The 11,367-nt window shown below is 39.8% G+C and overlaps 1 protein-coding gene across 2 annotated transcripts in view; it reads right to left on the bottom strand.

Annotated features, from left to right (window-relative positions):
- Positions 1 to 11,367, bottom strand: part of LOC306924201 (GA-binding protein subunit beta-1-like) — a 14,483-nt gene continuing 3,116 nt past the window's right edge. Inside the window, exons 1-8 of one of the 2 annotated variants that reach the window (XM_079502611.1) lie at positions 10,819 to 10,988; positions 9,606 to 9,713; positions 7,657 to 7,824; positions 5,794 to 5,988; positions 4,956 to 5,061; positions 4,078 to 4,242; positions 3,347 to 3,468; positions 1 to 2,827 (exon numbers count right to left, since the gene is read on the bottom strand). In XM_079502611.1, the coding sequence (XP_079358737.1) occupies positions 2,291 to 2,827; positions 3,347 to 3,468; positions 4,078 to 4,242; positions 4,956 to 5,061; positions 5,794 to 5,988; positions 7,657 to 7,824; positions 9,606 to 9,713 (1,401 nt within the window). In that variant the 5' untranslated portion in view covers positions 10,819 to 10,988 and the 3' untranslated portion in view covers positions 1 to 2,290. Of the gene's footprint in view, positions 2,828 to 3,346; positions 3,469 to 4,077; positions 4,243 to 4,955; positions 5,062 to 5,793; positions 5,989 to 7,656; positions 7,825 to 9,605; positions 9,714 to 10,818; positions 10,989 to 11,367 lie in introns of those variants that run through there. The other variant, XM_079502610.1, reaches the window with a different exon arrangement.

The raw sequence follows: 11,367 nt of genomic DNA, 5'->3' as shown, positions 1-11,367 counted from the left end.
AATAATGAGCATATTTATTTAATTCTAAAAATAGTTTTTTTCTTACAAAATGTGTATTCCAAATACAAAATTATGTAACAGTTTTTTTTTTAACTTTAATTTCCCAAATGTTTCTTTCCCACACCACAAAAAAAGAAAAGTCATAATCATAATAGTTATAAATCAGATAACTGAGACAACATAATTGTAGTGCTACAATCTACCCCAACTAGTTGAGACTCGAGAGCCCCATGGTGACAGACTACATTCACACAGGAATGGAAATGTGTTATTCATCTCTTTATGGTACAGTTCTAACATCTTAAGATTGTTTTCTCAACCAGTGGATCTGAAGGTGGGGTCCGGGGCCACCCCCAGCGGTCCTTGAGGGGGTTCCTGGGGGTCCCCAGTGAAATGATGAACGTTTATGCCAATTTACAAGCTCGCAACAATCGAAGCGATTCGAAACGTTGTGAGCTTGTAATGTAGAGGGATTTTTGCCTATATGACATGCACAAAGTAGGGACGGCAGGTAGCTAGAAATTAAAGAGAGAAAGTACTGTATAAGAGCATAACTGTTTAGGGGGGGCTGTGTGAAGTTCAAATCTGGACAACTACGTTGAATCATTGTCCAAGTCAAATATTACTACTGACTAAAGGCTCGATACAGCTTTTTCTGGTTCTATTCAGTTTCTGGCCTACAATTGTGGTTGCACTGCATTGGAAAAGTAATCTATAAATTACTCAAACTGTAAGCATCATTTCTTTTATGAAGTGTTAGAAACTAAAAATGTCAAGATAAAAAAATACTATCACACATACTTTTGCCCAGCCCAAGACTCAAGAGAAGCATTCACTGTAAAGACTACAGTTTGACAATACAAACACAAGTCATCAATGACAGATTCAAATTAACATCTCCCAAGATCAGACAAATAGAAAAAGAAAACACAGAAGAACTGAATAATAACTTATGAATGTACATTAATTCAATTTGGACAACAATAGTGAGAAATAGTTTTGGGGAAACTATACAACCTCTGTTTTAGTGTGACTCCACTCAACAAAACACCACTTGTATTTGCGCATTCCATGAATGCGCAATCCCACCTGGATTATACAAATGCAGCGTGGCTATATCAGTCATACTGATCATCAGCTTAATCAAACCAATTTCAATAACTTGAATTCAAATCACGTCATCACATTAAAATCCAATATACGTAACATGCCCTCATTATAATGCCCAATCCAGAATGTAACTCTCCCTCCTCCATATGCATTTATTATCTATTTATTCTTACTGTAGGTTAGTCTGCACTTGTAGTTTGCTACCTTGCCCACACCATATCCAAGTATATGTCTCTGAATCAGAGACAACTGCTGCCACCTCTCACACAGTCATCATTTGCCCAAGTTAGTGAAGTCAAAATATCAGGGAGGCAAAAATGCTATTAATAATACATTGACTAATGTTAGACAGACAATAAGATAACATTTTTTTTCCTTTTTACAATTACATGATATGGAAGATAGAGAACACAGCCTAAAAACACGGTCAATATTTAATCACATGTTAAAACAAGAATATAAATGAGAGGAAGGGAATCAGGGCTCATTTAAATTGAACTCACTTCAGTCCTTTTTTTTGCAGCCACTCAAAAGCAATGAAACGTTTAATCACCTAAAAGTTTAAGGCAACATTTCAAAGTACCTGCTACAGGTTTGAGTTGATTGCCAGCTGCTAGGTGTAGTGCTACCAGGATACGCAGGACATAAAGCAACACTGGTTCCCGGTTGGCAGCTGACTGGCAGTGTTGCACAAATGTTTACCTGTAGCCAGATTCTGCAAGTAAATTAATCAACTGTTCAACAGTGGCTGTCATATCACTTCACAGAAAATGAATGAGCTTCTGGCAAATAACTTCATTCAAGGGATCGTAAATTACTGTTAATGACTGATAGGCTGACATTCCTTTCAACTCTAATTCACCAGAGACTGATAGTTGGATGTCTCCACATCTAAAACGGGTTCACAACTTGTGAGGCCATGTCTTTACTTCCAGTTGACCACACCATAGCATGCTGAACATAATTTTAAGGAAGCCAAGAGGTAAAAACCTAAAAATGACAACGGAGTGTCAACAAAGTCTATGGGTGTGACTGCTCCCTCTCGCTAATGAGGCTCAACATGAGCTTGTAAAAACACTAACCAATGGCTTCATCACTGGCATATTGGGAAAGCATGTACTTCCTATGTAAAAACTAGAGTTTAGAATTATGACAGGTACAATAAAAAAGGAACGTGCCACTAGCGTCTGCGTCTCCCTCTGCCTCTGCCTCTCCCCCGGCCACGCTTGGGGGTGGAAGCCTTGTTCGGGGACGCCTCCCCTTCGTCAGTGTCCTCCACCACCAGCTGGTCGCCCTCCCCAGGATCCAAGTCACCCTCGTTGACCAGAATTGCATCCTCTGGAATGTTTGCTCCTCCTGCATCCTCCTCACTTTCTTTCTTCTCTGTTGCATCGGATGCATCCTCCTCTCCTTCCACCCTCTCCTCGTCCACAGTCTTCTTCTCCATGACGACTCCCTCTGTGATCTCCAGCTGCTCCTCCACCACCTCCTCCATCACCACATCGCTGCTGCTCACCATTGTATCCGCATCTTTAGCGGTAGTAGTGGAGGTGGAGACAGTGTTGGTGGCGTTGCTGTTGGCTATGGCCTCCTCCAGTTTCAGGCGATACTGCTCTGCCTCCTGCTCCTTCTGGATGAGTTGCTGCCGGTACTCCTGGGCCTTCCTGTTGGCCTCCTGTAGCTGCCGTTCCAGCTGCTCACGGATGTCCTTGGCCTTCTGCGGGGAGAGTGCAGGCAAATGGAGATTAATAAATTAGCTGAACTGAACTGATAAAACCGTTAAATCTTCTGTTCATTTTTTCATCTTATCTTATTGTGTTATGAGCTGGTACATCTGTATTTTCTTAAAGAACGTGGAAACTTTTGCCAGAGTTAAGAGGTGCGGGGTCTATAAATCATATTAAATGTTATTTAATGGTTGACTGCTATTGCACTATAATGTACCACAGTACTACGACTACATTAAATAACAATACAAATAAAAGTGGCAAGCATAATAATGCTTATAATTATATTTATGTAAGCATTGAGCAATATTTAAATTTCAGTTTCTAAATTATTTAGAGAAAGCCAAATAGCCGATCTACAAGCTTGCGACGCATTGTGAGCTTGTAAATCTGCTATTGTAAAAGATTTAATACATGCCCCAAATAAGGACATCACTTTTATCACAGACAGCAGTGTTATCAGTGGTTAAGTAGAGGTGTACAGTAAATGGCTGCTATTATTGGCTCACCTTTTCTTTAGGGCTGGTATGATTAGCTGTATTTTCAGCCTTCCTCTTGCGTACGGGTGTAGTCTGCTGAGGTTCGTCCTGGACCACCTCCTCTGTGATGGCACTGGCTGGCACCGCCACCACTGGAGACACAAGAGTCTTAGAGCAACGCAGCTTCAAAATAGTTAAGCCTGATTTATACTTAGTTGTGCGTGGGTGTCGTGTACCAAAATACACAATGTATTGTGCTGTAAATTTGCTACTTTCGAATCGATACGTACCTATCATCCTGCGTGCAACTAATTATAACTCAGGTTTCAGTTGACACACTAAGTGAGTGCGTATTCTGTCTATCTATCCATACATTATATCCTGAAATGGGTGTCAAAGGATTTCCTTCTTTAACCCATTTTGACCTGAGATCAGATTCTAAAAATGTCTTCTACATTCTGACAGTTTACTGAAGAAGCTATGTTTCTATGTCAGTGGTTCGTCGATTTTCAAAAATAGCAGACCTACAAGCTCGTAGCGCGCCACTCGGTGGCGCGCTATGAGCTTGTAGATCTGCTATTTTTCAATAGCTAAAGCATAACATAATGCTAACACCAAAAGGGGTTCCCGCCCAAAAAGTAACGTTACAGAACAGAAGAATTGTGTGTATTTTACCTCATGGTGGCCAATGACACAATTAAGTAAGTCTGAACTTCCCATGATATTCTTGAAAATAAACAAAAAGGGTGTTTTCTACTCACTTTGAGTTCCCTGCATGGTGACAAAAAACTGCTGACCGAGGCCAGCTGGCTGCAGGTTGCCATGTTGATCCGTCACTATGGTGATGACCCTCTGACCTCCTTCGCCCACTGCATGCTGTATGGCCGAGTCTACTGACTCCGCAGCAATTGTATCTTCGGTTTTGACTGAGGGAGACAACAGATTGCTGTGTGGGTGGGAACAACCAAGCACAACTCTTTCACTACATTAATGAACAAGTACATCTCATATTAAATATTGGAGCAGGAAACAGAATGTCGACTTAAATGTTAATAACGTGTATGCTTTGAATTGCTGTTGTAAATGTATCGCTGTACCAGTATTCAACCACACCTAACAAACAAAACTGTTTTCTACAAATGATTTAAGCCTGAATTCCTAAATGATTTAGACAGCTTCTCACTGAGATACACAGCATGCTTGTACCTAACAAATGTGCATGAGAGATGTTGATTACACTGACTTCATCTATTCTGATTTCATAAATTCCTTCTATTCAGAATAGTAGAATTTTGAGAATGGTGGAGGGATAAATCAGGGCTCCAGACATTTTTTCCAGCTAGTGACACAAGCATTTTGCATAATTTTTTATCGTACTACTTAAATAACTATATTTCTAGTTAATACAATATATTGTATACTACAATACATCATGTTCTATGGACGTATTATGGATATTTGTTTATCATCCATAAATGGATATCATCATGATCTGTGCACATACAGTATGAATGCTATTTCAATATCATCCATAAATGGATATCACCATGATCTGTGGACATATGAATGCTATTTATACAGTATCGGATATCACCATGATCTGTGGACATATGAATGCTTGTATATACAGGGTCCCTACTTGTCTTGGTGCTGGTGGTAACGAGGTCCGAGAGGTTCACCATCCCCCCTGTAGGGATTATGTATTGGGGCTCTGGGTTCATGTTCACTTGGTTCTGCATGACGTCCTATCGACAAAACACACATACACCACGCACACAGTGAGATGTTATCTAACTGTAACAGTCACAGAGTGTCCTGCATCATAACCAAAGCCTACACACTTCTGTTACATAAAGCCGTAGTCGGAGAATGCAGATCTTATCATGTTTAGGAATATTCTGTTCCTACCCAGTCACCATTACAGCTTAGACTTGATTTCACAGAGTGGATTAATCCTCCTAAACTATCTCTTTTAGTTAAAGTAATAATCTATTTATAATATAAGGCCTAAGCCATTCCTCTGTGAAACAGTCTGTGAATGTGGGTATTGTGGTGGAAAATTAGTGGACTATCTATGACATGGCTGCTTCTCAGCCACAGACGTTCTATTTGAAACCATGGCAACACTGCTGAGAGAGGCTTTCTTATTTCAGGGCAGCTTACACATAGGAATTTCAAGCACATTTGAAATTATACAAACTGTGCACACGCACACGCACACGCACACGCACACGCACACGCACACACACACACACACACACACACACACACACACACACATACATTTTCTCCTTCACTTTGCCTCTCTTCCCCACCCCTCTCTCTCTATTCATCTGTCTCACTGCCTCTCTCGTTGCTTCCTCTGTCCATCCCTCTCTTTCTCCCCCCCCCCCCCCCCCCCCCGTCTCCCCCGTCTCCCTCTCTGTATGACCTCATCACTCTCACTCTCTCTCCCAGTGTCTCCTCCCTGCTTTCACCTGCAGGAGTATCATCAGCTCAGTGTTGCTGGTGTCCATGGCGATGTCGAAGGGTGTTTTGTCAAACTTGCTGAGGGAGTGAACATCGGCTCCATATTTGAGCAGGAGCTCGGCCACCTCTCTGTGGCCATGCTGGGATGCCCAGTGGAGAGCAGTCATCTTCAGCATGTCCTTAGCGTTGATGTCTGCGCCACTCTACATGGCCATGTGGCACCCCCAGGTGGTGGGGAAAAGACCATGTTATAGGATAAAACAACAATAAATAAACCATATACATTGTTTTAGATATAAATTTAAAAAAATCACACCTGTGTGAAGTGAGGGGCGCTAATATATTAAAGTCTAACTAGGTGATGTAAAACAAACATTAAATTGTCTTTATTGTTAATGGCATTTAATGTTTGTGTTAGGGACAAGATGACGTACATTTTCCCTTCATTGTCAATGGCGTTTTTAAAACAAACATTGAACTAAAAACAAACAATTGAACCTGTATATAGGAGGGGCTAGCCCAAAATTGTATAGAAAGGATATTATTTAAAACTGTATAGAAAGGAGTAACAGGCTCTCATGCAGTTACATTTACCTTTTGTATTCTTAAATTATGACTTGTCTACAGAGGCAGTACTAAAAACAATCCAATTTACTTTAACTGAATAAACCTACAAGCCTGCATTCTAGCACACTGGGTGTTGCTGGTGTATTATTGAACCATGTGACTGAAACATGTGTGGGATTATAAAACAGAAGAAAATATTAATAGGGTATTGATTCTTGTCTCAGTTTAAGCAGAATGAGAACCAGCAAAAAAACAGGTGCCAGCTTGGAGTTTCAGAATAAATCATGTATTCATGTAAATGCGGGCATAAAAACTTTCCCAATGATGTATTATTAATGAATGTTTCATTGGGTAAAAGCCATGTATGTCCTTTTCAACAAGGACATCTGTGTAACCAATTTGAGATCAGGGGATAACAGGAAGGTCCCCCCCCCTTTAAGTTTTCTGACAAACTAGTTCATGTGATTCTTTTCTGTAAAGCAATGCAGAGTTTGAAAAAAGGGAAATATCCAAAACATGATCAACACACTAAAAGTAATGGGAACTATGCACAAAAACGAATTTCACCCACTTTTTTACTTAAAACTGTGATGTGACAATAAAGATGATTCTGATTCTAATATATGGAATGCAGTCCATTATAGTAGAACAGTAGAGTATTATAATACTCTATATAGTTTCCTTCACTCAGTTGAAGAAATGATTAGCTCACATGAACGAATCTCTAACAGATGGTTCAAAGCATTTAAATAGATGTTTCAAAGCACCAGACTCAGCACTTCATTTGTTGATGTTCAGTTTCTACATGATGAACAATATAACAAGTCCACTATTATTATTGTACATCGTTATTCTCGGGGCCATTTTATGGGCTGTGATGTCATGTACGTCTTTATTCCCGGGGCCGTTTGCCCTCTGGGCACTGGGCAGTGATGTCATGTAGGCCAACCAATAGGGAGTCAGAGGGAGAGGTGTTACACCGTTTTAATTGGCTACTGCCTACTGGACTGTGACATCATGTGTGTCAATACATCATCATTGAGTAGAGAGCTACTCGAGCCCACACTATCCTATGCACAGCTTTGTCCATTTGTGTGTACCCCATAGTGATGTTGCTCAGGGTGCTAAATGTTATAGTACGTATTGAGGATAAAAATTTAAGACAGAAAATTGAGGACGGAAGTGATTAGGATAAAACGTGCAGACAAGTGAGGACGCCAATTGTGATTGGCCGGAATGTGATGATGTATGATGACAAGAGCGCCCCTCACTTCACACAGGTGTAATTTAAACATTTCACTTACCCTAACAAGCAGCTCCACTATACTAGAGTGGCCCTCTGTTGCTGCCATATGGAGTGGGGTCCTGTCCACCTTGGTACGTGCATCCCTGCTGACACCTGCACGGAGCAGCACCTCGGCTGTGGAGTGGTGACCATATTGAGCCGCTAGATGTAAGGGGGATGTGCCCAGCTATATCATAAGGAAGACAACTAAGTCATTTTGAGTAACTCCTGTGATACTAAAATAACCCTGGCAAAGAAATGACAGTTGGTGAAAGAAAAAGAATATCAGAGGAGAGTATGTGATTAGAAATGGAAAGAGGGACATGAAGCAACTCTTGCATAAGAGGTGCACTGGTAATGAATGGTAATGGTAATAAGGGTGACACTAGTAAAATGAATGGTTAATAAGGGTGACTAGTAAAATAAATGGTTAATAAAATAACACTAGTAGTAATGAATGGTGAATAAGAGTGCCACTTAAGGGTAGGTAATGCATGGTGAATAAGAGTAAACACATTGCTTTGGTTGTGGGGGCCAAGGAGCAGTAAATCAAAATTGTGCTGTAGAACAGTGATTCTCAACCTTCTCAAATAAAAGAATAATATGTATGTAAATAAATTACCTGGATTTATTTTTCTTTTAAACCTTGAAAAGGTAGTTTTCTTTGTGATACCGATAAATACAGTAGGACTACTGTGTTAGTTCTGTTGATACAATTCAATTCAAAGTAGCTTTATTGGCATGAGAAAATCTTTGTTTACATTGCCAAAGCAAGTGTCAAAATATAATAAAACAGTTGAAAATGGGGAAAGTATATGCAGTTGGAGGGGGTACAGCATTGTGTAAACAGAGCTATGTCACATTGTGTCGTTCGTTATATACATGTTATATATGGTATGAAGCTTTTTTTAAACCAATAGCAGCAATCCTTTGAAGTCATTTTGGGACAAAAAGCAGCATATTTTTCTCTACACTATTTAAATGGTATACAAAAGAAAAAAAGCCTCAAGCCGGAACACAATCATTGATCATTCAAATAAATGCGGCCCACCTATCTGGCCATTGAACACGGCAGTTGAAAAGTGGTCAGATCGGTGGGCCCGCACCAGTGACCGACCGGCACTGGTGCACTGGGTGACGTCACTCGTTCACTGTTTTTATGTAGCTCCGAAAAGTGTAACGGTCACTGTAACCAAATCAAATGGATGAGTCCTCTGGCCGGCTCCTCAGAATTTAATTAGCTGACTATTTCGCTGGTTATAAAGACTAGATTGTAAATATTAAAGTAATTTTCTGCACTTTCTATTTAAAGTAGCTATAAGCAATAATATGTCAAAATTTTAATGACCTTTTTTTTCTTTCTTTTTTTTTCTCAGACAGCCAGGCGCCAGCACTGAGTAAAACTCCAATACTTCCTGCAATCACCTGCAAGGAATTTCTTGACATAAAGTAGCTCATAATAATGTCTACCGTGGATTTTTATGAAACAAACACTTTGCAGATAGAAAGAGGATAATTAAAGCTTTTTGTACAGCTGCAATGTTGGTGAGTTTGACATTAATACAATTAGATAGGACTTTGTCTGTTTGGATGTATGGGCGGTCAATGGCAAATTGTGGCTAGTTTTCACCCTGCAGCCATTAACTTAATGGCAGGGTCTGTTCCATTAGTAGAAGATGTTGGACTAAGCGCACTAAATTATAAATAATAATATAACTTGGAAGATGCAAAATGTAAATGAATGGGAATCAAAACATTATAGGCTACCTTTCTGTCCCCTGTCCCCAAAAGGACATTTTGTTTCAATAGGCTAAACAACTAATGAAAATTAAATAACACAAACATGTTTCCTGGGTATAATATGTCTCACATATCAATGTACAAAATATACCAGATTTGTTTCATGATTTGGGCAATCATGACATGAGATTATATCGTGATTCGTTATTATAAATGCATAACACTCACCCAGTCTGTAGTAAAAGGAGCTCCATTGGCCATCAGAGTTCTGACATCATCGTCTTGCCCTGACCGCGCAGCCTCCAACAACCGCTTACCGAGGAAAACCAGCGACATCTACTGGACAGAATGAGAAAGAATTGCATGGAGATTTCAAAGAGAAATATTGTTTACCAATACCATCCAGGATTCAAACTAAAGTGCCTGCGGTGCCTCCCCTATAGTGCATATGTTTGTGCTCATTTATATCACAATGTTCCAATAGTCGATCTCTTCCTTTCAATTTGACCATATTTTTCCAATTATCTTGATGCATATTCATGTTCCCTCGAATTTAATTGTGGCCGTTGACAGGATACTATTACTGACATACCGTGATTATAATCTCTATGCAAAGGATGCTAAACAACTGGAACTGTGTAAGCCAAGGGGTAATACAAACATTACTACTGTCACAAATGAGTTGGCATAATACACAATAATCGTTGTAGGCATTGGCAATTAAAATAAGTAGCCTATGGGAAGGGAAATCTCTGTTTATTATAGCCACCCATGCAATTTAAACTGACTTGCACACATAGTATGCTACTGTAAATTTGAGTGTAACACTGATACAAATGAATAGAGCAACTATACTTGAAAATGTCATAGGATGCTTTGGCCAGAAATAGTGTATGCTTTCAGCGTTTTCCATATACTTTCCCCCTTTGTTTTTGTTTTTATGATTTTTTAACGATATGTCCTTTAAGGCCTAACGTTGACTCGTTCACCACCAACTAGATTCTATAAAGCACTTTTTACTCGGTATATCACTAAAGCACGGCGTATGTAATCATGTAAAAATATTAAATGAGGTTCGTTATACGTTTGACATGTTATTTCGCTTTGTTCCGGTGGAAGTTGCGGATACTAAAACACTGTGGCACATCAGCTACTATTATGCTATTTCCACATCCGCTATTCTGTTGTGTTGGCTGCGGCTCGGGTGAACGCTACTGCTCTTATGATCTGCTTGTTGTTATTGCGATGCGTTTGATGAGATAAACGTAAAACGTTCGCATCTTATAATGCACGAATAGATCGCAATTAGCGCTATTAAATAGCATGCTTGTCTTGTGCTTTTGAGTTCACGGCTAGCGTTAGGTCCTTTGCTGATGTCGAGGAAAAGCTGTCAAAGAAACGATTAAAGGAATTAAATAAGTAGTAATCGTTGTGTACTTGCCTTAAAAAGATGATGTCAAGGGGCTAGTGTCAGATTAAGCTGATGGAAATGCGTTTTGGATTGGTGCACTTTCGAAACTTCCTTGCAAGCAAAATATCATTTGTTTTTATTATTTGTGGGTCAAATATGGCGGCTGCACCATAGACGTGAAAAGGAAGTGCTTGTGCGCAGTCTCACATGGCGCACAAATTCAAATGTTCTGGCCATAGGGTTTTGGCAGATGAGACGGTGCATATTATTATTATACACTACTACAGTGCAATGTAGCCTATATTATATAATACATTTAAAAAAAGTTCTACGAGTTATATTGGTAGTTTGCCATAAAATAAAATTCAAATAATACTATAAATAACCAAGATGCCCTGAGGGCGAGATTCGAGAAGCAGCAAGGTCGTGCTGAAACTACAGGTCTGGGAATGCCCATATATGGACTTTTTTTTAAATTGGAAAGGAAAAACATGTGCTAATTAGTAAGGCCAGGCGGGGCAATATAGTGAAGCCAGCCCAGTTAGGGCCCAGCTGAGCCATAGAGTAAAGGTGGCCTTA

The sequence above is a fragment of the Electrona antarctica genome (assembly GCF_951216825.1).
Source record: "Electrona antarctica genome assembly, chromosome: 6".
NCBI classification, from domain to species: Eukaryota; Metazoa; Chordata; class Actinopteri; order Myctophiformes; family Myctophidae; genus Electrona; species Electrona antarctica.
Note: the sequence above shows the minus strand (reverse complement) of the source record. Positions and strands in the feature narration are given on the sequence as shown.